General features: G+C 48.8%; 2 protein-coding genes across 6 annotated transcripts in view; one reads left to right on the plus strand and one right to left on the minus strand.

The window, feature by feature from the left end:
• The first annotated feature begins 647 nt into the window (after positions 1-647).
• Positions 648-6690, plus strand: SNAPC5 (small nuclear RNA activating complex polypeptide 5). Of its 5 annotated transcripts, none has more exons than XM_060005729.1 (4): positions 648-787; positions 2071-2160; positions 2928-3064; positions 6554-6690. In XM_060005729.1, exons 1-3 carry the CDS (start codon positions 698-700, stop codon positions 3045-3047), a joined length of 300 nt encoding a protein of 99 aa, XP_059861712.1. In that variant the 5' UTR covers positions 648-697; the 3' UTR covers positions 3048-3064; positions 6554-6690. The 5 variants fall into 5 exon arrangements, with proteins under 5 accessions (XP_059861712.1, XP_059861711.1, XP_059861713.1 ...); XM_060005732.2 differs by lacking the exon at positions 6554-6690 and adding an exon at positions 1192-1266 and having other exon boundaries at positions 750-787; positions 2931-5274; XM_060005731.2 differs by lacking the exons at positions 648-787; positions 6554-6690 and adding exons at positions 1214-1475; positions 1607-1743 and having other exon boundaries at positions 2931-5274.
• Positions 5731-27371, minus strand: part of MAP2K1 (mitogen-activated protein kinase kinase 1) — a 79039-nt gene continuing 57398 nt past the window's right edge. Inside the window, exons 6-11 of the mRNA XM_060005726.1 lie at positions 14359-14483; positions 11578-11779; positions 10252-10316; positions 7863-7924; positions 7414-7459; positions 5731-6762 (exon numbers count right to left, since the gene is read on the minus strand). Of these exons, the coding sequence (XP_059861709.1) occupies positions 6649-6762; positions 7414-7459; positions 7863-7924; positions 10252-10316; positions 11578-11779; positions 14359-14483 (614 nt within the window). The 3' untranslated portion in view covers positions 5731-6648. The remainder of the gene's footprint in view (positions 6763-7413; positions 7460-7862; positions 7925-10251; positions 10317-11577; positions 11780-14358; positions 14484-27371) is intronic.

The following is a 27371-nucleotide window of genomic DNA, read 5'->3' on the forward strand; positions in this document are numbered from 1 at the left end:
TGAATATGTTGACCGAGCATGCTAGTGCAGAGAATGTACCCAAACGCTCGTCCTTCCCTACTTTGTCATGTCAGGGTCTTGTTTTGCATCTGGCTTTGTTCCCGTTGGCAGTCTATCCTTGCATTCATAGATCAAGAAATCCCAGTTCCTTAGCGTGAAAAAACACCGTCCCATTTGTTGAAACACCGCTCTGTCTTACGCGCTTTAATTTGCGCAGGCCTCCTCGGAAACCCCTTTCATGTGACTGGGAATCCTCGCCTGCCTGGACCTTCACAGGGCTCCTGTGCCATGCACATACGCTGGCAGTAGTCCCTGCCTTCAAACGCGGCTGCAGGTTTGCGGGAGCGAAAGCAGCCGCCTGACGCAACACCAGTGGAAGGGTGCTAACAGTGCTGTTCAGCTGAAGCACCTGACACATGCTATCTGACCATTTTTATCTCTAGGTCCTTTACAGCTCCAACGCATTTCGCCTTAGGAATCATCATTGGAGTCTAGGTTTTTGGTTTAAAACCCCCACTTCGTCCGTGGGCCGAGCTCGTCCGCGGAGGAGCGGCTACCCCACCCGCCTGCAGGAAGCGGCCGCCCCGCCCCAAAGTGCCGCCAGCCCCGCCCGACCCGCTCTTCCGTTTCCGGTAGCGCGGCGCGGAGGTGGCGTCATCTGCGAGTGGCCGGCCGGCCGCCAGCGCGAAGACGCGCGATGTTGAGCCGGCTTCAGGAGCTGCGCAAGGAGGAGGAGACGCTGCTCCGGTTGAAAGCGGCCTTGCACGACCAGCTGAACCGGCTCAAGGTGACGCTGCGCCCCCCACTCCGCTCCTCCCTTCCGTCCCCTCGGCGCCCCGGGCCGCCCGGCTCTCCGCGGAGCCCAGGCGTCTGCGGCGCCCGCCTGCTGCCGCCGGTTAGCCCTTACTCACCCGGCCTTCGCGGCTGGACCTGGTGGCTTACCGGTGCCTGGGGGGCTGGATTTGAGATTGTGGGTCCACCCCTCTAAGAATCTTGATCACGCAGGTCTGGGCTGAGACTCAGCCATCAGTTTGGCTAGTACACCCTCCCCCACACCGGACCCCTGCAGCCCCGGAAACGCGGACGGCCGCACCACGCGCTGAGGAAGGGAGACCTCCCGCAGGCTCGCCTAGGCTGCCCCTGCCCCCCATCGGCCTCCCCTCCCGAGCCCCTATTCTCTTTACTACCTAGTATGGTCGCTCGATACAGCTCTAGTCTCGCAAAGCCGACCGGCTGGCGGATGCGCCCACTCTGCGAAGGAAAACGGTGAGGCCCTGCGAGAAGAGACCAGCCACAAAGTAGTTCCCGGTAGCTCTTACCCCCGGAGCTGTTACCGACTCCACGGCCTTGACGAGGAGTTGAGATTGACACCCATCAGCGGCAGTTCCCAGGCCTCTGCGGAAGTCACCCCTTTCAGCCTCAGTGACACGCTCCTGCTAATTCCTGTTCGGCACTTCCAGGCTCTCTAAATCCAAGTGAGATGAGGGTTATGAAGGCTGTTTGTAAACTGAGTAGTATTGTCCACTTGCGACCTATGAAAACAGTGCGCTTTCCCTTAGGGTACATGTAATGGCCTGCACTTCTTTATGTTCTCACATCGCCGCAGTGCCTGTACCAGTGCCTAACGTGAGCGTGCTGACGATGGCCGCGGCCAGAGCCTAGATTCCTTTGTGCTCCGGGGAACGCTCCCATTTTCCAGTCTTCCTGCCTTCGATTTCTCATTACGGAGTAGACAAGCTTCAGGTGTGTGGAATCAGAAGCCACCTGGCTTTATTTAGCGCGTGCTTGTGTTTTCTCCCCTGGGCTGCTAGGTCTGGGGGAGTGGAAGCCTCGGCTCAGCTGGACCACCTGTTCACCCTAGGAGAAAGGGGCTGGAAGCTTTCTGTGCTGTTTCCTTAAGAGGTGGGGAAAGCTCGAGGAGCCCACCCTTCCCTCTGGAGCTTCACAGAGCTTACACTGTTTTCACTTCCTCTCATGATGCCCACAGCTTACAGCGTGCTCAGTACATCTCACCTACATCAGTAGCCCAATGACATAGTAAGGAAAGTGTCCTTGACTCTTCTTTTCCAGGTTGAAGAACTGGCTCTCCAGTCAATGATTAGTTCTGGGAGAGAAGATGAGATGCTGTCTTCTCAACCTGCGCCTGAACAGTCACATGATGTAAGCTTAATCAAGTGTGGGCCTGGGGAGTCCATTCTGCTCTTACGCTGCTTAGCCATCAAAAATTGTAAATTACGTTATCAAGCCCAAAGGACTCTGGGAAGTGGTGTTAAGAACTTTCCAGTTTAATAAACTGGATTGTCTGTATTACTGTTTTAAACAGGGAACATCTACCAGCTAGCTACACTGTGGTTGACTGTACTTTTATATTGCCTCGACCTTCCTATTCATCCACTTTCTCTAGTCACTCCAGTGAACCGGGGAGAGTGTGAAGATCTTTGCAGGAAGATGTCAAAACTCTTGCTGTTCTGTGAATAAGCAAGCTTGGGATTTAAAAATAGAGTGTAGCTTCAGCTACAAAGCCTAGTGCTAAAAAATGAGTTCTTGCCCTCATCATATCCTCCTCTCACCAAATGCCCTCAGGAAAATCATCTTCTAAATATACCATATTTGAACAGTTCTCCCAGATGTGTGTTAAGCATGTAAAACTATTGGAAAGCAGCACATCTAAGCCAGCATAATTCTTATGTAAAAACCATGTTTGTATATCAGGTAATATTCTATCAAATCTAGGGCATTTACTCTGCTCCCATTTTGGCAATGGGGGTTGGGGGGTCAGGGTAGAATTTGGAGAAATAGGAAACTGGCTACAGTTCTTAGTGATAAATATTGCAGATGAATACGCAATTGAGATTTTATTTGAAAACACTAATTTGTTTTGAGGCCAGTGTTCTTCTTACTAATCCGTAATGTGTCCTTGACTAAAGCAGATGTTGGTGCATGTAGACAATGAAGCATCAATCAACCAGACTGCACTGGAGTTGAGCACAAGGAGCCATGTGCCAGAAGAGGAGGAGGAGGAGGAGGAGGAAGAATCAGATTCCTGAAGGGGAGAAGAGCCAGGGTTAGTCACAGGAGTTAAGTTCTAAGCCGCAGGAACTTTCTCTCTTCAAAGAATTCTTGCCATGGGCCCTGTAGCCTCCTTTAAAAGGAAGCAAGAACTTTAGGAGGATGTGTAGTTGTAGAAATGGTTCCATCAATAACTCAAGTTTCAGAGTGCTTTAACCAAAATTAGTGACATACAGAAAAGCTGAGATGCAGTGTTTCAATATTGAGCAATATGGGTGGTGCTGTGTTTATATTCTGGTCAGATTCAGTAATTGTGTTCAAAACCAAAAACTTCCTCTGAAATGCTACTGAGAAGGTCTGGCATTTGCAAAAAGGGCAGAGTTTAAATACAAGCCAGCCTTTACAATCAACAAGGCCTCTTTTAAGAAAACCAATTATAAACACTGTTTGCATGCCATTGAACCCTTGTGAGCAGAGCAAGGCCACAGTATGGGAGAGAAAGATGACAAACAGGAGGACAGAGGGCCACTTGAGAGCACAAGCTGTTGCCACCTCTCAGTGACATCGTAAAACGGCCTACTAACATGCTTTGTATGGCTGTTACCACATCTAGGTTGAGACATCACTATGGTAAAATGTGCTTAGAAATAAAGATAAATAGTTGTCATGCAGCTTGCTGCTTTCCAGACAGAAACAGAAAAGGGTCAGTTCCCCTGGGGCGAACAATATAGTAGGATGGTTGAAAACCCATTTCTGGACTTAGGAAATGTGCCATTGAAGGATCACTGGGCTTGGGAGGTTGGATTTTGTAATAAAGAGATGACAGTTACAGAGTAAGAGTTGTTAAACTTCGTATTTGAAGTTGAGACTCATTTCTGCATACTGTCCCTTTTCCACTGAATGTACAGACAAGTAGTTGCTTAATTTTATGAAAGTAATTGGCCCTGCCCAGAAAAGCCAAACAAAACACAAACAACCTCCTCAAGCACAGCTCCTTACAAAACTGTTACAGAAGAGAGCACTGACATATTTGTTAATATTTCATTAAAGTTATTTTGAGCTACTCTTACAGGAAGTAGCCAGAAGTTTAAATGAGCATGTTTCTTGGAAAACACAGTGTGAAAATTATTTTGCAACAAAAAGCATCAAGGTACACATCTTGGGGACTAACTTAAAACATGAGCATGGGTTTTTAAGAGCTAGAAAAGTTGGGTATGAATTCTAGCTTGACCACCAACTGGTTGCTCGCTTTTCACCTTTGCAGCTCACTTTCCCATCTGTAAAATGAGAGTACTCGTATCTGCTCTAGCAGTTTTACAGGTCCTTGTGAGACACTCACAGGCATCCTTTAAAAATCCAACTATTGGCAATTTCCTGGTGGTCCAGTGGTTAGGACTCCGCGCTTTCACTGCCGAGGGCCCGGGTTCAATCCCTGGTGGGGGAACTAAGATCCTGCAAGCCTTGCGGCGGCTGGGGAAAAAAATCTGACTATTATTGGCATCTCAGTAAGGAAGTTTGAGTAAGGAATTTGGCCTGAGGAACTCAAAAAACACAGCAAGAGTGATGTAGGGAACATCATTCTTGAGAATTAGATCATTCTTGGTGAAAAGTACTAGGAAGAAATCTTTTTGACTCTCAAAATGAAATACCTTTGGATGTGAATAGAGGATTTAAAACACCCCTCAAAAGAAATTGACCTTGGAAGTGTTCAGATCCAGGTTTTAGACACCAGGTTGCCCCATTCATTAGTTGGCACACTTTGAGACATTCTCAGTGGTGGTGACATCCTCTCTGTTAGGAAAAGACCCTGGGTGTGAGTAGGGTGTGGGTCTTAAACCTCGTCTGAATGTTTGTGTATTGAAAACATGTAAGTTAGGCTGTTGACCTAGAACGGATGTTAGCCTCGCAGTGAGAAAAAATAAATGACTGGCTGAGGCAGCTGTGTATATATAGCACTGACCAGTTTTTAAAATCCTGGTTGTATCTCAGGCTCTGGTAGATCTAGAGTGGAACTACCTACTCAGGAGATTTACCTAAGTTCTGTTTTTTTTAATTTGAAAACGAAATAGGCCTTTTATTGTTAAATATATATTTATTTTGGTTTTCTGTCACCTGCTCTCGAAGAAAATGAGGGAAGGCAGCCTCACATATAACCTAAATCTCAGAAGTTACTGTTCAAAGAAAGAAAGGTAGCCAATTGAGACACAGCTTCATTTTCTGTGGCTTCACTGCCGCCCCCCAGTCAGGACAAACCCAGGGCCAGGCACTTGTTTCCTCTCCAGGAAAGTGTCTCAGGTGTAACTGGAGAGAGAAGGGAAGCCATTGCTCAGTGGAGCATAGCAGCACGGCACAGTCCCGGGTGGAGGCTCCAGTGCCAGTCAGGCACCGGCCGCCCCCCAATCCTACCCCCACCTACTGTTTTTCCCTTGTATAAAAAGACGGAAGGAATCAGTGGCATCTTTTCACAGGTCCACAGGAAAAGTGGTTGAAAGATAAGGGTGCTTGCTGAGAAGAACTGGACAAAGTCCAAAGATTAGAATTACAGGAAGCCGCATTAGTCCAAAGCACTGAACTTGTCCTCAGTGTGGTATTTCCGCCTTCCAGCCTCCTTCCTGTCTTTGCCTTTTCCCTCTCAGTAATGTGTGGCTGCTAAATGCCTTGATTTCTTATGCACTACAGATATTGAAAATCCCTCCACAAAAGCAGAAATATCTTTCACCCTTTGAATTGATAGTATATTTATTAGAATAAGAGATTAGATTTGTTAAACGTCTGGATTAAAATGGTAAAAGGATTTCCATACAGTTTTTAGGCACTATACACACTGTTGTTTACAATAGCATCAGTACTTGGATTCGGGGAAAGATAAATCTCATACATGTTAATGCCTTGATCCATTCGTAACATTCAGAGTAACTCCACCATTTTAGAAACACTAATCCAAACTTAAAGAGACATAGCACTAAATATCCCACAGGGTATATTTAAAAATAAATACAGAAATACAACCAGAAGTCTACAGATCATCACAGTAGACAGACTGGTGAAGCCCCAGCTATCATGGCAGTGAAGGGCTCTGGCTAGATTTTGATGGAAACTGCTGAATTCTACACCAAAAGCAAAAACATAATGAAATAACATGATATACTCTCTCTGATGCTCATTTTCATAGCAGCAAAGCATGCTTCACATGCACTGCCTGTGAAGGATCTTACAAGGCCCCTTCCTACTCAATTGGAAAGAAGGTAAGCCTGGCAAGAATGAAGTACCACCAAGTGTCAAAGAATCCCGAAAACACAGGCAGCCAGCCAGTCACGGTGTGGGAGAGCAGTGCAGTTTTCAGTAAGAAGGACGACCCACAGTCACCAAAGTTTCACTGTAGTTCAACATTGCACGTTTTGATCATCAGCATACACAAAAATAGCCCCAAGCACAAAGCCAGTCCACTCGGGAATAACGATAGTAATAAGAATAAAGATGAAAATATTGAAAATGACACGAGTAGAATTTTGGCACATGCTGTGTTCTTCATCCTTTGTCATAGGTAAAATGCACATCTGAACAGAGACAGGCATGGGAAGGAGGCCCAGAAGCAACATGGCATGCTGCTGGGCAGGGGACTCGGCTCTTCCCCAATGCTTAGATGCCAGCCACGTGGGTGGGTGTGCTGGGCTGGTTAAGGCCGATGGTGGAGCAGAGCCAACCTGCAAAATCCACTTCTTCAGCATCAGATCTCTTGATAAAAGCATGAACCTGTGTGTGAGGAGATGGACAGAAAGTGTATTTAAAAACCAAGGAGGACAATTCAAGAATCCTGGGTCTGGAGGTTGTGCTACATTTGGAAGGTGCTCTGGGAGCCTGCCCTTGGCCAGTTGCAGGCCCAACCCCCTGGCTCTGCTGGTCTTACCCTTCCCCAAGCCCGCTCTCTCTCAAATGGAGACAGCAGCTCTGCCTGCAGTGCCTCGCAGCGTTGTTAAAGGAGCAAAGGAACTGATGAACTTGAAAGCGCATGTTACGCTGACCAGGCTCTACATGGCATGTGAGTTCAGACATTCAGTATCCCACTCCTCCTCGTACCACCACCACTACCATGTAGGAGACAAAGTTACTTGGTGAGGGGACTGAATCAAAGATAGTACTACAAAAAGGCCCTGTCCCCTTGCAGGGGTGGGCTGGCCCTTTTCCCTGGACTCCCGCTGGCTGCAGGGTCATCCCGGCTTTTCCATTAAACTGATAGGAGGACAGGGGAGATATGTTGGGTATCCTGCAGGCCCCTGATCAGCTGGACTACAGTGGTCAAGGCAGAGCAGGGTAAGGGCTCTGGAAGTACTGGATAGATGACTGACAGAGGAGAACAAATGAGTAAGCAGGTGGCAGTGTAAGAATCTGAAATAAATGACTTACCATGAGTTGCTTCAAATCTGCTCTCTCTGCAGGGTTTTTTATTAAGCTTAAAGGAAGAAAGAGTGTGAGAGCTCTTGCTTGGCACTGGTTCTAATTCAGATTACTTACATGTGCATGCATGCCCGTCCTCCCCACACCCCATAGGCTCTGAGGAAGAGTGCCTAAGCCTTACCCACCTTCCTGTTCTTAGCAGAGTGTCACACCCACAGCAGGTTAATAAACACTTGTTGAATTAAACTAAGGCCAAAAGGCAATATGCCAGTCCCTTTACAGTAAGTGCTGAGCGCAGCAGCTGTTTTGCCCACTGCTAGAGTCAGATAGGTCACCAACGTCCTAGCACTCTGGATGAAGGGCAGCAGCTGAAGGGTAAAAGGCAAAGCTGTGCTCTCCAAGATGGATGCGGAGCCTGACAAAACCAAAGTACTTTCAGAGAACAGGAGGTGACTTACCATTTGTTCACAAAATCTTGAAATTCCAGACTGAATACTCCACTGGGCAATTTTGGAGGAGGCTGCAGGTACATGTGAAGACATAAGAAATGCCCGGTGTCCTGCTCCACCCATCTCTCCCTTCCCCACTCCCACCTCTGGGCAGTGCTGCCCTTATCCAGTCAAGGAAAGGCACGGGTGAGAGGCCAATGGCTGCTACCGGGTTACCCTGTTGGAACCATCAATCTCAAACCAGTCAGAACTGGGGCCAGGTCAGTGTTCTGAGCACTCACTTGTCTAGTGACTGAATAAATCACTGTTCCTCTCTGAGCCTCAGACGACCCTTCTGTGAAACGAGGAGGTTGGGCTTAACAATCCCTGGGGCCCTTTTTAGCTCGGAGGCTCTACCACTACATCTTGGAGTGTGGCAGGGAAACAGAACCATCAATTACCAGGAACAGCAGCTAGGGGGTGTGCAAACCACTAGGCATAGCCCAGCCCGGACAGCACCTGTAAGGCTGGCTAAATAATAAAATGTTTACCCCTCCTGAGCTCTGAAGGAGCACACAAAGGTTAAAAAAACATTAACTGGCAGAGAGCTGGGTCTGGAAGAATGTTACCTACACACTCACTGCAGGAATGAGGGTGTTTGCAGGTATCAGAGCAAGCACACTGGCAGTAGCCCTCGTCTTTCCAGGGTGTATGGTTGAGATCACACAGGGCAAGGCCCTGGGGCACCCTGCTCATGCACCACACAGCCCCCCACCCTTCTTGTGACCCGTACTGGAGTTCTGTGCAGCTTCCTTGTGAGCTGACTCCCAGACACTGCTCTGATGTGTAACCCAAGTCACCAGGTGATTGGAGACTAAAAATCAAACACTAACGTTACCAGAGGAGTCCAGCCTAGTCCTCTTCCCCTGAACGCCTTATCAGAACAGCAGGTGAATAAGCCTGATCCCAGGTCATGGCCTAAAGCCCAGCTTTTGGGGCCCACGGTGCTGAGGGGGCACGAAGGGACTATTGAAGGGAGAGGCCAGGCAAGGGAGGGGCTGTGTGCCAGCAGAGTGTGAGGTGCAGGCCACCTGTCACCACTGTGCAGCCCAGCCTCCTGGGAGGTAGGATGGGGGCTAAGAGGAGAAGGTGGGAAGGAAGGAAGAGCGCTAGGGGGGACGGGCCTGAGCTGCTTTTCATCTTGGAGCCTGTTTCCTTAGCTGTATGAAAAGGATAACAAAACCAACCTGGCCCACCTGAGCAGTGCTTGGAGCACTCAGTAGGAAAATGAATGTGAAAATATCTAAGAAATCGGTGCACACTAGGTGACTGGCAACGATTTGACCTCAGCCATCCCTTCCCTTAATGTGGCTCCCACCCAGCACGACCCAGTTTAGGTCCCAGCAGGAGAGGATGGCTTTCCTAACACAAATGCAACACATTCTGCCTTCCTTGAGTCCTTAAGCAGCCTGGATCAGATCCCGAACTTGCTGTGTCCCACAGTGCTTAGCATAAAGCTGTGCAGCCAGGCAGTAAAGAGGGCTGAACTAAGCTCTCCAGTAGACTGTGAACCAGTGACAGTGATTTTTTAACTGCTGGGGTGAGCCAGGATTTTCCCCGCTGAGTTTGTAATGAACAAGGGGACCTATCTGAGCCTTTGGGGGTCTGGTTTTAGACATACTGGTGTACATATTTCACAAATAATATATCTTCTTTGTATTAAAGTTAGCCAACAGCACTTGAATCACCTGTTATTCCATCACTTCAAGATAATCACTATATCATATTACTTTCCAGGCTTTATGTGCACATGCATGTGTACATAGATTTCTTTGAAGAACCAATCATGGTATACATACTATTTTATAATCTGCTTTTTTCACACAACTAATAGTGGATATTTTCCATATCTCTTTCTGCACTGTCACTTTTTATGTTCATTGCTTTATATGGAGAAAACCCTATATTGCAGTTACACATGCATTTACCTTGCCTCCCCTACACAATCTAACAGTCTTTAAGACCTGAGACTGTTTTTCCATTTGTGGATCCCCATGTCACTCCTACCGCCACCCCACAGTGCTTAGCACATAGCAAGTGCACAAGAAATGCTAGGTGAAAAGAAGGAAATGCCTGGTGAACGAAGGATGAGAATGTAAATGGGCAGGGGGAGGCTCCTGAATCTGAGAGAGGAGGAGGGACTCAGAGCCGCATGAAGATGTTCCTGGGGAAGGGACTTCTGCAGCCTCTAAACCAGCCACTCAATTCCAGGATCATGATGCACAAACCAGGACACACAAATCTTGAAGCCCAGGCAGCCCACACTGTGGGAACAGTTCAGAGGTTTCCCAGACAAATCAACTGTGAGTTTTTTTCTTAGGAGGAGCAAATAAATTCCAAAAGCCATGCAGTACCTTACCTCATTGACTATGTAATCCAACAACTCAAAAATTGCCATGGGAGGTCGGCTGTCCATTCCATAAGCTACAGATTTTATAAAAAGAGAAAAGAAAACACTTCTCAGAAACAGAAGGTTATTTGCCAATATGAGGCTAGGGGTGGGCATGGACCCTAGTGACTAGAACAGAGTCGTGGACGATAAAGAGAGACAGAAGAGCCACAGATAAGGCCTGAACGCAGAGGGGACCAGCTAAAGCCACGGAGTCAGCTGACCAGGGTTGGAGTCTGGGCTCTGCCGCATCCAAGCTTTGTGACCTTAGGTAAATCAGCTGACCACTGAGCCTCGTTTTGAGTTTTGTAGAGATGGGTAAAAATTATGTCCGCCTTTCTCCCCTTCCCTACACTGAAAGAGGAGCAAATGAGATAATAACTAAATCCTTTAGAGTTATTTAGTTTTCATTTTCCCTGAACTTGGGTCTCTTCCTCTTGGTTCTCCGGGGCCACAGCCACCAGCCCCTGCAACAACCCGCCATCGGCTACCCCTGCGCCCTCCTGTTTTTCCTTTCATACATGCCCTCTCCCATGGGGGCCTCATGGAGGTAAAGACCAGGTCTCCCTGGTTGGACAGGAATGTCCTAGCAGGAGCTACATCAGAAGATGATAGCTGGGCCAGGATCTTCCAATACCAGGTTTCCTTCACAGTTCAGAAAGGCAGGCAGTGCTACACAGTGCTTACCACCTCAGAGTCAGACTTGGCCACTTACAAATAAATGCATGTGGCGAGTCAAGCACTCTGTGCCTCAGTTTCCTCACATCTAAAATAGAAATTAGAGTAGTGCTCACACACGACTGCTATTAAAATTAGACAACGCCAGGCAAATCTATGGAGATAGAAAGTAGACTGGTGGTTGCCCGGGGGTCTGGGTGGGGCAGCTGGGAGTGATTGCTAATGGAGATGGTTTCTTTCTGGGATGATGGAAATGTTCTTGAATTACACAGTGGTGATGGTTGTACAACATGGAGGAATACACTAAAAACCACTCAACTGTACATTTTAAAATGTGCGTTTTATGTTATGTTAATTTTATCTCAATTTTTAAGAAAAATCTACCTAAAACAAAGTCATGATTTTTAAAATTAGACAATACATAAAAAATACTAGGCGCAGTACCAGGAACACAGTGGGCACTCAACAAATGGTAGGAAGTTGTTGGTAATAATAATTTCCTACACCTGGAGACCCATGCCCCAGCCTGGCTCCAGAGACAGAGAATCAGCCCTCCAGAAACCCCTGACAGCAAAAGACCACCCACAGGCCAAGCTGGGGCCACACCAGGCCACTCACAGCTGAGGGGCCTTCCGGGAGTCCTTGGCCGGGGCGGTGTCTCAGCCGCATCTCCCTCCACCTGGCACCCAAACACCAGCTCCAGCTCCTTGGCATCTGGAGGAGGGATGGGATACCTCCCGACCGCCATCTCAACCAGAGAGAGCCCCATGCTCCAGATGTCCGACTGCACCGAGTAATGAGTCCCCTGGAGTCTTTCTGGCTGCAGGAGAGACAGACACATTTATCACCTGTGAGCTAGCTTGGCCCACGCAGAAGAGGGATGGGTGAGTCCTCATGAATACCTGGGGCTTCCTGCCCCTTTGAGGCTTGCTTGCACTGCAAGAGAGTGCAGGGCTGCCCTGCTTGGTCCCAGCCCTGGGTCCACTGATGCATTTTATCTTCTTCTGCCCCTTCCTCTCCAGAGCTCACATCCTGTTTCAGGACCTCCACTAACCTCTTTAATTTGGCTTCCCACCTGCCCCCAAATACTGTATCTACCAAATCCTACCTGGCTCCCGTGGGTCTGACCCCTAACTCCTGTCTCCCCTATAACCTGCCCTGAACTAACAGCATCCTACCCAGCTGGGCCCTGGCTAAGCTTCAGCTGTGGCTCCAGCTTTGCTCATCCTCGTCACTGTCTTGCATGTGCAGGACAGCTTATCCAAAGCCCAGCATGAGAGGCTCATCTTGAGTCCTGAGTCCAAAAACATGAAGCTTCTGGAACATGGGTCATGAATGAGGTATCAGTGGGTAGAAAGAACACTGGCCTTGAGAGTAAAAGGCAAAGGATCTGGGTTCAAGTCCCAAGTCTGGGACTTACAAGCTAGGTGATCCTGAGCCTCAGTTTCCTGGGGCTAATGAAATGGGACTAACAACATAACAAAATGGGGCTAATGATGATAGTAACAACATAACAAAATACCTGCTCTACTAACTAGGGCACTGGAAAGGTCAAATCAAATGAAAATGTATGTTAGATGTTGCAAAATGTTATGCAAATATGAGTTGTTATTGGTGAGAATAGTCAAAGAGAAAGAAATATTATATATAGTGCTATTCAAAGCATTATTTTTACTGAGCATTAATTGAAATAGTACATGTATTTCAAGAACCCTACCAAAAAAAAAAAATCTTTATTCTGACCGTCGTGCACTTATTTAGACATCAAATTCATTTCACCCATAGGATTTTTCACTAACCCCAACACTGAACTATTTTGGAACTGACCATGTAACCACAAAAACCCAAACCACTAAACCCTGGATCAATATAAGTTCCAGGGCCTGTTCATCGATTTTGAACTTGATAGTTGCAGCTGAGTAGCCCAGCGTGCTAGCTGCTCAGTTTTTAGACATTTATGGAAGAAGTTGAAGAGCTGATGGGCTTCATGCCTTTAGCCACTGGAATGGAGGGGGTGGCGATGTGGGTCAGCGCCAGGTAAGTCATATTACCAGTGGCTGGAGCCAGTGTGGGCGGGGGACAGACAAGAAGGAATGAGGGTGTGAGCAGGACCTTCCACACAGGGTGGCCAGGAGCAGCTGCCGAATCTTACCTAAGAGGCAAGTGAGAGCCTGCAGTGCAAAGGGGGACTGACTGGCAAGGAAGCGGCTTTCAACGCCAGCTCTGCAAGGTGAAGTGGGCAGGTCACTTCACCTCCCTGAGTCTACATTTCCTCGTCTCTAAAATGGGTACACTCATCTTTACTTCATGGGACAACCATATAGATCAAAGAGGATCACCACTCCAGGATGTGAAAGTCCTTGAAGAGTGTACAGAAAACACAATGCGCTAAGATGCCCTGAGCCCCCGTGTCGGCCCCTCCTTCCACCTCCGCGAAGGCCTCCCACTCACTCCAACTAATGCTCCTCTACTCTGCCCTGGCCAGCACTCACCCAGAGCCACATTTCCCCTTTCTGAATCGTACTCACGAGCGTGTTAGCCATTTACTCACCCATTCAGTCAACCAAACATTCACTCACTTGCCAAGAATTCCCTGAACATCTACAGCGTGCCAGGAGCCAAACCAGACCCTTGGGACAACAGAGACACCTCCAGCCCTATCCCTGCCCCCCAGGGAGCTGGTTGTATGGGGGAAGCAAAAGAACATGCCAATGTCACTCCTGGGCTCGGTGGAAGCCAGCAGGGCTAGAAGCAGGGAACACCAGGTAGGTGTGCTGTGGTGAGAGATGGGCAGGTAACTGGGAGACATGCAGTGAGGAGGGAGAGAAGAGGCTGGACTGGGGAGACAATTCTGAATAGACTCACAGGAGTTGGGGGTTGCTAGATGCTAAAAGGATGGGGAGCTGGGAAGAGGGGTTAAAGGCTGATGCTCAGGTTTCTACCTTGAAAAACTAAGGAAACAGTGATGCCATTTACTGCTAATGGAAATGGTGGGGCAATGTGGGGTGGGGGCATGTCTGGGCATGTCAGTCTGAGCGTCTGAAGACGATCAGGCAGAGGTCCTGAGGGTAGCTGGAGCTCAATGTCTTCAGAATGGAAGCCAAGCTCTGGGAAACATCCAAGTGCCAGTGAGAGCTGAAGCTGTGATCCTACTATCTCTTCCACTGAGTCAGGGCCCCAGGGCCCCAACCATGCTCCAAGGCCTGTGAAAGGCCAAGACCATCTCCCCATCAGACTCTGATCTCCTCTGGGAGGGGACCACAATGCCTCATCCCTCGTTCTTTCTCACCCACCCCCATCACCCAAGCACAAGGGTCTGGCTCCGTAAGGGAAGGCACCCACTTGGCTTCTATTCCTGATCAGATAAGAAGCTGGAAAAATGGAACGAGGTGCTCATACCGACATGTAGGACCTTGTGCCCACGAAGGAGTTGGCCATGGAGTCGATGAGCTGCCCGCTGACCCCAAAGTCACAGAGCTTGATCTCCCCACGGGAGTTCACTAGGATGTTGGAAGGCTTGACATCTGTAGGGAAAAGAAAACAGACAAGTAGAGAATTGACACAGGTAGGTTGGGAAGGGGAAGGTCAGCGCTCCCCAGACAGACCAGCCCTGACCACGAACACCACGACACACCCCAGCCCCCATCACAGAGCCAGCCCCTGGCTTAGGAGCACTGGACACCAAGGCCCCTTACTGCCCTTCGTTCAGGGTTCGAGGAAGGGCTGTCAGCAGAGGAATGACAAGCTGCTGTAGAAGCGGGACAAAAAGCCAGTGTTTTCCACTCTTTGAGAATCCAGACCGGGGCAGATGACCCACAGGAAGGAGTCAGTTACCATGAATAATCAAGATTTCAAGCTCTGTTGTTTCAACTGCCCCTGTTGGCAAGACACAATATCTGCCGCCGGATCATAAGGTAGGAAGACATAATAAGACCTGGATGCTTGCTGAGGCTAAAGGAGGATGGGATGGAGGCAGGAACTCCTATTATTTATTTTTTTGCGGAATGTCCTATAAATATCACTTAAATCTATCTGGTCAATTGTGTCATTTAAAGCTTGTGTTTCCTTATTAATTTTCTGTTTGGATGATCCGTCCATTTGTGTAAGTGAGGTGTTAAAGTCCCCCACTATTATTGTGTTATTGTCGATTTCCTCTTTTATAGCTGTTAGCAGTTGCCTTATGTATTGAGGTGCTCCTATGTTGGGTGCATATATATTTATAATTGTTATATCTTCTTCTTGGATTGATCCCTTGATCATTATGTAGTGTTCTTCCTTGTCTCTTGTAACATTCTTTATTTTAGATTCTATTTTATCTGATATGAGTATTGCTACTCTAGATTTCTTTTGATTTCCATTTGCATGGAATATCTTCTTCCATCCCCTCACTTTCAGTCTGTATGTGTCCCTAGGTCTGAAGTGGGTCTCTTGTAGACAGCATATATATGGGTCTTTTTTTTGTTGTTTCCATTCAGCGAGCCTGTGTCTCTGCGTTGGAGCATTTAATCCATTCATATTTAAGGTAATTATCATTATGTATGTTCATGTTACCACTTTCTTAATTGTTTTGAGTTTGTTTTTGCAGGTCCTTTTATTCTCTTGTGTTTCCCACGTAGAGAAGTTCCTTTAGCATTTGCTGTAGAGATGATTTGGTGGTGCTGAATTCTCTTAGCTTTTGCTTGTCTGTAAAGCTTTTGATTTTTCTGTCGAACCTGAATGAGATCCTTGCTGGGTAGAGTAACCTTGGCTGTAGGTTTTTCCCTTTCTTCAATTTAAATATATTGTGCCACTCCCTTCTGGCTTGTAGAGTTTCTGCTGAGAAATCAGCTGTTAACCTTATGTGAGTTCCCTTGTATGCCATTTGTCGCTTTTCCCTCGCTGCTTTCAATAATCTCTTTGTCTTAAATTTTTGTCCGTTTGATTACTATGTGTCTCTGTGTGTTTCTCCTTGGGATTATCCTGCCTGGGACTCTCTGCACTTCCTGGACTTGGGTGGCTATTTCCTTTCCCATGTGAGGGAAATTTTCAACTATAATCTCTTCAAATATTTTCTCGGGTCCCCCCTCTCTCTCTCTTCTCCTTCTGGGACCCCTATAATGCAAATGTTGGTGCGCTTAATGTTGTCCCAGATGTCTCTTAGGCTGTCTTCACTTCTCTCCTTTCCTTTTTCTTTATTCTGTTCCATGGCAGTGAATTCCACCATTCTGTCTTCCAGGTCACCCATCCATTTTTCTGACTCAGTTATTCTGCTATTGATTCCCTCCAGTGTATTTTTCATTCCAGTCACTGCATTGTTCATCTCTGTCTGTTTGTTCTTTAATTCCCCCAGGTCCTCGCCAATCATTTCTTGCATCTTCTGGATCCCCGCCTCCATTTCTTTCCGAGGTCCCGGATCATCTTCACCATCATTATTCTGAATTCTTTCTTGGAAGGTTGCCTATCTCCACTTCATTCAGTTGTCCCTCTGGGGTTCCATCTTGTGACTTCATCCGGTACATACTCCTCCGCATTTTCTTTTTGTTTATCTTTCTGTGAATGTGGTTTTCATTCCACAGGCTGCAGGATTGTAGACCTTCTTGCCTCTTCTGTCTGCCCTCTGGTGGATGAGGCTATCCAAGAGGCCTGTGCAAGCTTCCTGATGGGAGGGGCTGGTGGTGGTTAGAGCTGTGTGTTGCTGTGGTGGCGGAACTCCTATTATCGACCTCATGCACAGAGCATGTGGGTTTTATAAATGTGTGTGCCAGGGCCTGGGAGCCAGCTTTTGATTCTCTTTCACTGAAGTCACATCCCTAACAGCCTGCTCAACTGCACCTACCTGTTAGTCAGGGAGAGTCTCTTGCTACCAAGGCCAGAGAACTAGGGAGGCCTGAAAGCCGCTCCTCAGGGTGAAGGCAGTGCCCCCAGCACCAGCCCCATTCCCCTTCCCTGCACTCGGACCAGCCCCGCGGCCCGCCCTGGCTCCCATCACCAATATTAGTCCACTGGCTCTTCCCTTTGCCAAGAGGTGAATTTCCAAATGTTTTTCTTCTACCATCTCCTCTGACTCAAACAACTGCCCCGTGAAGCAGGCAGAGCAGAGCCAAGGATTCTCACTTACTGAGACTTGGTAAAGGTCCCCAGGGCTTTGTGGACAGACATCAGCAAAGCAAACAATGAGGCCGGCTCAAGAGCAGGCCAAACCCAGGAGCAAAATCGTAAACCCTGCCAGGGAATCTTTGACAGAAGTAATACAGACACTATATAGGACATCTGGAGAACCAGAGGAAAAAAATGAAACCCCCATAATTCCAACCTACCAGAGCCACTATTAACATTTTATTATTTTCCCCTTCAATACGCATATGAATGTGTTTATTTATCCTTAAACAGATTCTAACAGATCCATTTAAGTATCTTTCCAAGCGTAAACTAAAAAAAAAAAAAATCACCCTCTCATATCCCAGTAAGTCCTTCACCTGCCTACCTCCACCCAGCCCCTCATCATCCCCAGCCTGGGTCAGGTCCTAACCACAGGCCCCAGCCAGCTCTAGCCTCTCTCCACCCACCACAGGCTCCACCAGGGGAGGGATGTTGGCTATCTGCCTCGCCCCTGTAACTGCAGAGCTAGGACGATACCTGGTACATAGGAGGTGCTCCAAAATGCCTGTGAATGAATGGAGATAAACTCACCATGTACACATGCACACACTCAGCACCATGGGTACTGTCTTTCTAAGACCCAGCCCTCAACGTGTCACAAGACACGACAGCACAGGATGCGAGATCTTTCCAAAGCCCTTGGCAACCTCCCGTGTCTCTCATATAGAGACTCTCAGAACACAGGCGTCAGAAAGAGCCTTACAGGGCATCTGGTTCCTCCCCTTCATGGTGGAGACGAAAAGCCTACAGCCCAAAGGGATCCAGGAACTCGTCTGAGGTCACACAGCAAAAACTGGATAGAACAGGAACCAGAACTCAGACCTTGTGATGCCTGGACCTGTCCACTCCCCACCCTCCCTGCTGCCACATCACTCATTCCCGTGTCCACTGAGCTCCTGCCACATGCCGGCACCACACACGTACCTGGGACACAACAGCCAGCAAACTAACCCAGTTCCCACTGTCACAAAGCTTACACTTTAGTGTGAGGAGACAGACTAAGCAAACCAACAAACCAATGTGCAGCGTCAGGTGGTCTCAAGTCCATGAAGAAAATAGTAACAAAACCTGGTAAGAGCCCAGACAGTGAGGGAGCTGTGGCTGCGACAGGGAGATGAGGGAAGGCCTGTGTGCAGGGACGGCCCTGGAGCACTGACCTGGGGGAAGTCACGCGGTGAACCGTTCGGCCTCCTGGAGAATTATTTCAAACACACAGGGAGGTTATAAACTTCAGGGGCTCAGGAACGAACTTTTCCTTTGTTTCTTCCCAAGCCTGGGATTAGGACCGGCCCCGACAAACACTTCCCGCCGAGGAGCCCCTGGTCCTCGTCTCCACAGCACCGAGACCCTTCTCCAACAGAGGACAGATGCCTGACCCTGGGGGCCGGTGTTCAGTGTGTGCGAAGTGAGGCTGAGTAACAGGCCGGAGCCGGGAGAGCTGGGCACAGGGAGGCGCCCCAACATGAGTCCCTCCCTCCACCGAAGAACGTCCCAGCCTTTCCTTCCTGCAACTGGACCACGAAGCCCTGAGCTCCCTCACCTTCCAATGTTCCCATGGCCGGTTTAGAATTGACCTGCTAGGCCTTGTTATAAAGCAAAAGAGTGGCACTGGCTACAGAGACAGGGGACCTGTATTCAAATCCTGGCCCTGACGCCTGCTCTACGTGCAGCCTTCAGCAAGTCCCTTCACTTCTGTAGTCTGTGGTCTGCGTATCAGTAAAGCAGTGATAACAATCCCAGCTCTCGCAACCTCACCAGATGGAGACCAGGATCAATCGAATGAACTGTGGGCATTTAAATAGCACACACGTTACAGTATCACAAAAAATGATTCTTTCACGGGTTGCCCTCTAAGACAGGCAGTTCACAGCACCAGACACCCACTCCCTCACTCCCCACTGCTGCTCAGACACCACTCTCCAGGCCACAACTGCTGCTCCGGAGCGGCTGCACTGCCTCTGTGACTGTCCTTGTATCTGATTTCTAGTCACATGGCAAGCCAGCCTCCTTTTTTGCAGACTTATATAACGCCACTTTCCTCCCTCCCTGGCTGTGGCTCCTGCTTCCGCCACCTGCCCCAGGGAACTTCGCTGCCTGGGAGGCTGCAGAGATCCATGCGGGTGGGGGCCAGAGTGGAGCAGAGGGAAACCCTCAGGGGGGCGGTCTCCCTGCTTGGACCACATCCATCCTGGAAGGCAGATGCACACACAGGGCCCCTCCTGGTGACCCTGAAGGCCTGACAAGAAGTTGCTTGGAGACCTGGGCACTCCACTCCACTCCAGAGCGTGTGGCCAGAGCAGCCAGGCCAGGACATGCTCCTTCCCGGCAGCCCCGGCCAAGTCGGGCTCTTCTCTACGGGCAGAAAAGAGGTCAGATAAGGCCAGAGAGATTGTTTCCTCCAACTGTCAGCCTCCTGCATTTGCTTCCCACAGTCACCGCCTCTCCTTCCTCTGCTCCCATGCCCAGCAACTCCTCCCGCAGCCTGTCTTGCACAGTGACCGGCACTCCTCCCGTGGGACAGCCCCCCGCACAGAGCCTGCCTCGCAGTACAGTCCAGGCCCCTCAGCCTGCCCTTCCAAGCCCGCTGTCCTGCTCACTTCTGCAACTTCTTGCTGCAGCACGTCTCCACCTTCCCCAGTCTGGGGCTCGCCTGCCTCTCTGTGCTGGTCCCCACCCCTAAAACCTCCTCCTTTCCCACCCACCCGTTCACGTCTACATCCAGGCGCCTGGTTCTTTTGAGTGCCCTTCCCAGCATGGAATACTGCCCTGCTTTGGAGCCCTGGGAGGTTTAATCGGACTTTTCCTGCCACATCTTCCCTAGCAGCAACCTCAAACATTGTTCACATCACAGGCGCAAGCCCTCTCTACTCCCCGAGGCCTCTTCAGGCCTTGGGTCCTCTTTCTGACCCTCCAATACTAGGAGAGTGAGGCTGGGAGGAGCCCCAGCGTGTGGTGGGACACTCTGTATTCCGCAGCAAGCATCCACCGCTCTCTGAGCTCCCAGGCTGACAAGCTTCCCTAGGAAACCTACAAGATGCTAAGGTCTGAGACCCAGATCCTGCCCCGGCTCTGCAGCAATGAAGACGGATAAACCCTCCTTCTTCAAAAATGATTAAGGAGGTGTTATGAAAAAACTAAGTGGAAGAAAGTATTTTCTTCTATTTTCTACACCAGAAATAACCACTATTCAAAGCCTCCTGATATTTCCCCCATGAGCACATGATATTAACTTGACGTCTGAGCATTTTCTTTCTTTTTTTAAATTTATTTATTTATTTATTTTTGGCTGCGTTGGGTCTTTGTTGCTGCGCATGGGCTTTCTCTAGTTGGGGCGAGTGGGGACTGCTCTTTGTTGCAGTGCACGGGCTTCTCATTGCGGTGGCTTCTCTTGTTGCAGAGCACGGGCTCCAGGCGCGTGGGCTTCAGTAGTTGTGGCTCACGGGCTCTAGAGCGCAGGCTCAGTAGTGGCACACGGGCTTAGTTGCTCTGCGGCATGTGGGATCTTCCCGGACCAGGGCTCGAACCCGTGTCCTCTGCACTGGCAGGCGGATTCTTAACCACTGAGCCACCAGGGAAGCCCCGACTTCTAAGCATTTTCTACTCCTCTTTGGATTAAAGAACTCAGCGGGGTCACCTGTTTATTCTATAAACACTAGTAAAGTGCCTGCACTGAGCTATGAGTAAAAAGGACAGGTCCCTGCCCCTGTCCAGGCTGCCACCACCAGGGGAGACAGAACTCAACAAATTAGAAGCCAGCCAACCTCGGAACATACCACAACAGCTCTGGTTCACTGAGCACCTACTATGCCAGGCCTTTTAAATATACTGTCTTCTTTAATCCTCACAACAATGGTGTGAAGTAAGCATTATTAACCCCTGTGCACAGACGAGAAACACTGAGGCCCAGAGTCTGGGAGTTATCTGTCAAAGTTACAAAGTAAGGTAATGGCAGAGGCCAGAGTAGAAGCCATAGATTGTTTATCCAGAGGCTAGCTAATCTGGGTCTAAACAACAGAGCAAATGGCAAACCACAGTGGGTTGTACTCCGAAGTTTCAGAAAAGCCATTACTAAGTTGTGGGTGAAGGTGGTCAGAAGGCACAAACCTCCAGTTATAAGATGAATAAGCCCTAGAGACGCAATGCACAGCATGGTGACTACAGTTAACAATACTGTATTGTATATTTGAAAGTTGCTAAGAGAGTATATCTTAAAAGTTCTCATCACAAGAAAAAAATTGTAACTATGTAAGGTGATGGATGTTAACTAGACTTCTTGTGGCCAATCACTTCACAATATACACATATATCAAACCATTATGTTCTATATCTGAAACTACGACAACGTTATATGTCAACTGTATCTCAATTTTTTAAAAAGTTGTGGCTGGGAAGCAGGCGGGGGGGTCACTCACATTACCAATGAAACAAGCTTTATCTGGGAATAGGAGCTGACTTGGGGTAGGCTGAAATCCTTAAAATCTGGTTGTGAGAGAAAATAATTCTGAGCTCCAGTTTAGTGAGCAAAGCGCTTCCTTCTCAGCTCCAGCTCATTATCCTCCTCCTTGACAAGTTTAACTGCAAGAGACGTGCTGACAGCAGGAACTAGAGGCTGTTTCCCACCTCCTGATTAACAAGTGAGTTCAAACAGTGAGCCTTCGGAGCACGTGTGCCAGGTCCTAACAAGCAGCTATTTTTATCTCTCCACTTTCAAGAGTTTTGCAACCACGTCCAGCAACTGCATTTCAATTTCTGCTTCCCTCCCAAGATTCAGTAGGTTTTTTTTGTTCTTTCTTTTTAACTTTTTATTTTTGGCTGCGTTGGGTCTTTGTTGCTGCGTGTGGGCTTTCTCTAGTTGTGGCGAGTGGGGGCTGGTCTGTGTTGCGGTGCGTGGGCTTCTCATTGCGGTGGCTTCTCTTGTTGCGGTGCGTGGGCTCTAGGGTGCACAGGCTTCAGTAGTTGTGGCATGTGGGCTCAGTAGTTGTGACTCACGGGCTCTAGAGCACAGGCTCAGTAGTTGTGGTGCATAGGCTTAGCTGCTCCGAGACATGTGGGATCTTCCCGGACCAGGGATTGAACCCGTGTCCCCTGCATTGGCAAGCGGATTCTTAACCACTGTGCCACCAGGGAAGTCCCTGATTCATTAGTTTTGAAATGCTTTCATTTTCTACCTTTGTGCACCCCTGTCTGCAAATGCAGTGCTCATCCCTGACCCAAAAGGCACACAAATGCTGACCATTAAACAAGAGATGATGTTGCAAGAGTTCAGGATTTGGTTTTCATCAGCACAAATTTGAAATCAGGTAGTAACAACAGCTACAGCAAAAGGTATAGGGGTTACAATAAAGGGAGAGGGAGAGAAGGGAGAGAGAAAAAGAAAAGGGGGGCTTCCCTGGTGGCACAGTGGTTGGGAGTCTGCCTGCCGATGCAGGGGACACAGGTTCGTGCCCCGGTCCGGGAGGATCCCACGTGCCGCGGAGCGGCTGGACCCGTGGGCCGTGGCCCCTGGGCCTGCGCTCTGCAACGGGAGGGGCTGCAGCGGTGAGAGGCCCGCTTACCGCAAAAAAAAAAAAAAGAAAAAGAAAAAGAAAAAGAAAAGGGAAAAGGGGGCAGTAAAGGCAAGAGTTTATGGATCCTGGATTCCCTGATCTCTCATTTCTAATGAACCCATACTAATGCATGGCAGAGCAGCCCTATATTATAGATATGGAAATTAAGGCTCAAGTAGAAGCCACTTGCCAAAGACCACAGAGTAACCTTCCCATTAAAAGAACATGCCTTAGAGCAGTACACTTCCCCTTCTAGACTATGTGGGCGACTTCAGGAGACAAGCAGATATTCAGTCTATCACAAAGCCAATCAACCACCTGTGGGCAGAAAAACAACACTGGCTAACTTGGATGCTTGTCATCTGTACTTCAAGAAAGAGAAATTAGCTAAAAACCTGCTTTGACCTGCTGAAAGCTAATTTTGCTCAGCAGGAGGAGAGGAAATTTTAAAAAAAGATGGAAAAAGGAACGGTAGAGGTAGGTCGGAGATCTGTTCATTTTTAAATGGAAAAGTGGGAGAGAATTTCTAATAATATCACCATAGTTATGGTGACCCAAGCTGCACCAAAGTAAGGCATTGCCATTTGTGCCTGGGTCAGGGTCAGCATGATTCACCCGTGAAGTCAAGGTCACTCACCAGTCGTTCCTAGCTTAGCTTGAGACAGGCCCTAAAGGAAATGCCTAGGAAGTCATTCGCTCTTGCCAGGTAAGGACAAATGTAAGCTAAGTGGAGCGGGAACATCCTGTGTAACCTACTGAGAAGGATCCTCCCCACCACATACACTAACTGGGAGAAGTGCTCCTCCCTGACTCCAACCAGCTGCTCCAGGTGGAGCGTGACAATCGGAACCCTGTCCCCTGACGCAGGCTGGGCCACTCCCAATTCCCCCATCCCTTGGCATGGTGATCTGGCGGGTCTGGGTATGTGACCAGTATTAGTCCAATTAGAGCCCTTCCTTAGGATTTTCTAACAGAAGCTGGGAAAAGATCTTGCCTCCCTGATAATGAGACTAAAGCCAGAGGCAGTGGTTCCCATGTGGTAGAGACGGCTGGCCTGAGAGAATAAAGCCAACATCAGAGAGAAACAAATGAGAGAGAATTAGCAGGTTTCAGGACATTCCCCCCCATCCCCCACCCCTGCCCACCCCCGGAGATGCCGAAATCTGCAGATGCTCAAATTCCTTATATAAAATGATGCAGTATTTGCACATAACCTATGCACGTCCTCTTGAATGCTTTAAATCATCTCTAGATTACTTACAATACCCAATACAATGTAAATAGTTATAAATACAAAGTAAATGCTATGTAAATGAAGTTTTGCCTTTTGGAACTTTCTGGAATTATTTTTTCCCAAATATTTTCGATCTGCAGGTTGGTTGAATCCAAGGATGCAGGTATAGAGAACTGACTGCACACCATAATTGAAGTATAGCAGCTAATGGCATTTGAGTGCTTGGACCCAGTTTTCCCTAAGGCCAGGCTGCATTCTTATTCTTCCTGAGGTTTGGTGAGCTAAGCCAAAAAACAAAAACAAAAAACCCCTTTTATTGTTTGAGCTAATTCGTGTTCACCAACAACCTAGAACCCTAACATCCACTGATTCTTACCATCAACTGGCATCAAAAATTACATTAAGTAGGTACACAGTGTGGTGTGGAAATGGTAGCACCAACTCTGCGGTTAGGCAGATCTGGATTTGAAACCTAGCTCTACCAACACGAGCTGTGTGACCCTGCAGGAGGCCAAATTACAGAGCCTCCTGAAGCCTGTTTCCTTGGCTGTCAGGTGGGAACAGTAATTCCTACTTGATGGTAGGTACTAAGGGCTCAGTAAATAAGAGGAACTACATATGAGATACACAGCATGTAGAGTTCAATGTCTCTGAAGCTTGGGGGAAAAATAAGAGCTAACATTTGTTTGAGAAAAAACACAAGCAACAGAGAGAATCAGGTCCTGCTGGGTGGGGTTCCTACCTATGTGGGCCCTCCCCAAGCCCCCACCCCACCCCGTCAGTGCCAAGAGGATCCATGCTGTTCCCCAATAGTCTCTGAATCATTCCCTCTTGCTAGTCTCTAATCCAGATGCCTTCTGTATTCATATTTATTCTACCATCCTTCTAGTCTTTTTTGTTTGTTGGAGGGGAGGGGGGAGAAAGGGTTACCTCAAAAGTAACCCCTTAATTACCTCCCTTCACCTACAGGAGGGAGCTCCACCAACTATTTGCTCCAGGTACGTTTTGCTAGAATACTCAGGGACTTGGGCCTGGGCTGTGTCTGGGATGGACGTGATGCTTGCTGGGAGCTGCGGTGGGGGTGGGAGCCCTTCCTCCTGCCCCTGGACAAAGCAGAGAAAGCCAAGCTTCAGAGCATGGAAGACAAGGCGGCCCAACACAGAGACAGGTGGCCTGGGATCCCAGTGGTCTTCCATCCCTGCCCCGTCCCCTCCTGAGCACTGGCAACATCTGGCCCTTGGGCTGCCCAAGGGCCCCCAGATCCTTATAAGGAAGTCCTCTGTTCTGTTTACACTGACTCAAGTTGGTTTCTGTTACTTGTAACAAAGAATCCTCACCCAGAGGCTTCCACCTCCTCCGGGAAGCCTCGCCTGACCCCTCTACACCCACAAGGCTCCCTTCTCCCTGGAGCTCTTACCATGTATGTCACTTATCATGTCAGTAGGTTTGCCACCTTCTTTTAGTCACATTTTTTCCTCTTAAAAAATCCAAACATTCACAAAAGTAGAGAGAGTGTAACCATGTACCCAACATCAGCTTCAACAATTATCTACGCATTGCCAGTCTTGTTTCAATCAAAACCCTCAGTTTTTCCTTCGTGGGATGGGAGGGAACAAATATTTTAAGGCAAATTCCAGACCTTATGTCAATTCATTCATAAATTTTGTTTGTTTGTTTGTTTGTTTGTTTTTGTGGTACGCGGGCCTCTCACTGTTGTGACCTCTCCCGTTGCGGAGCACAGGCTCCGGACGCGCAGGCTCAGCTCCGGACGCGCATGGCTCACGGGCCCAGCCGCTCCGCGGCATGTGGGATCTTCCCGGACCGGGGCACGAACCCGTGTCCCCTGCATTGGCAGGCGGACTCTCAACCACTGCGCCACCAGGGAAGCCCCTCAATGTGCTTTTAAATGCCACAAACTTGACTCTGTTACACACACATGGTCCACGAGTTTCCTCTTCATCTGGTCCTGAGGACAGTTCCAGGAGATGGAGAAGGAAGCAAGATTACCACTAAATGAATGAAGGTAAGGCTCAGAAGTGATGAGGGACTCTGACAGGATCACTCAGGGAGCCAATGGCCGAGCCTGAGGGAACCTTCCATGAGGTTCTGTCCGCAGCCAGGACGCTAAAGGGAAAGGGTAGTAGTGGCTCTGAGGCCACTTGGCGGGTAGCAGCTTTCTGAGGACTCACTGCCTGCCACTACCAGCCAATGACAGCACCGCACACACTTCACAAGGCAGCAGGCACCTCCAACAATAAATTTTGAAACATGTTGTTTCCAAATGGAAAAAGCAAATCCCACCATGTTTGTTTCTAATTACTCGGTGCTGTTAAGCCTAATGCTGGTTCCCACCCTCAAGCTGAGACGCTCCAATAGACTATGTTGTCACTCTGTAGCATTGGGCATGGTGAGCTGGGCTCCGCCTTGCTAGGGCAGTGGTTAACAAAATCTGCCCCTTCTTTGGTCACCAGGTCACCAGACTTCCAAGTCAAACCGGCTCTCCTGGGCCCACAGTCCTCCTCAGGAAGTTATCTGTAACTGGGGAGAGTGGCAGTACCCCCAGCCCTGAGTTTCCCTTAGAAATGAGGCTTTGTGATGTGAGAAGGAACAGGACACAGCTCTGCCGGGATCACCTCTCAGCCTAGGGTAGCAGGTCTTTCCTAGAGCGAAGAGGCACAGCCTTAGGCCTTGGGTCCCTTCCACCACCCGCCTTGGGGAGGGCCACGGGGCAAACCTTGTGGCTTCCTTCCCTTGCCTTCCCCATCCGTCCATACCAGCACCTGGCCTCTGCTCTCAGGGGCTTTGCAGGATAATCTCTCCCAACCTGTGTCCTCTTCACCCTCCACTCGGTGACTAACCCTGACTCAGACCCACGTTCTTTCTTCCGGAACCATGTCAATAGCCACCTAACTGACCTCTCTCCCCTCTCGCCTCACCTTAGCTGCAGCAGCCAGAGGCTTCCCCCTCCAAGGACAGCTTGCCTCCCGCCTCCCTTCCCTGTGCAGAAGTTCCCCTCAGCTCCCCACTGTCCAGGCTAAAATCCAGTCCCTGCGCATGGCGGGGAAGACCCTCCTCAATCGCTTCAACTAATTCTCACTTAACTCCCACCAATTACCACCAGGAATCCTTTGTTCTAAACACCCCAAACGACCTGCTATTTCCTGCAAGGACATATATCTATGTTTCCCTGCCTGTGTGTCATCATGACTCATGTGTTTCCCTCTACCTGGAATTCCTTTCACTGACACTGTCACTTGCGTAACTTCTCCCTATGCTTCAGAGCTCAGCCCAAATACCACCTCCTCCACGATGCTTCCCGAAAGGGATCTGAGGAAGCGCTTTCCCTCCTCCAGCGTCCCATCTGCCTCACTTGAGATGCTAAGAAACAAACTTGTCTGGAGGCATAATCCATTGCTGTGGGTCTAGCACTGAGGTAATTCTAGAGAACATGACTCACATTTTTTTTTTTTTTTTGCAGTACGCGGGCCTCTCAC

The sequence above is a fragment of the Delphinus delphis genome, chromosome 2, assembly GCF_949987515.2.
Source record: "Delphinus delphis chromosome 2, mDelDel1.2, whole genome shotgun sequence".
In the NCBI taxonomy this organism is placed as follows: domain Eukaryota; kingdom Metazoa; phylum Chordata; class Mammalia; order Artiodactyla; family Delphinidae; genus Delphinus; species Delphinus delphis.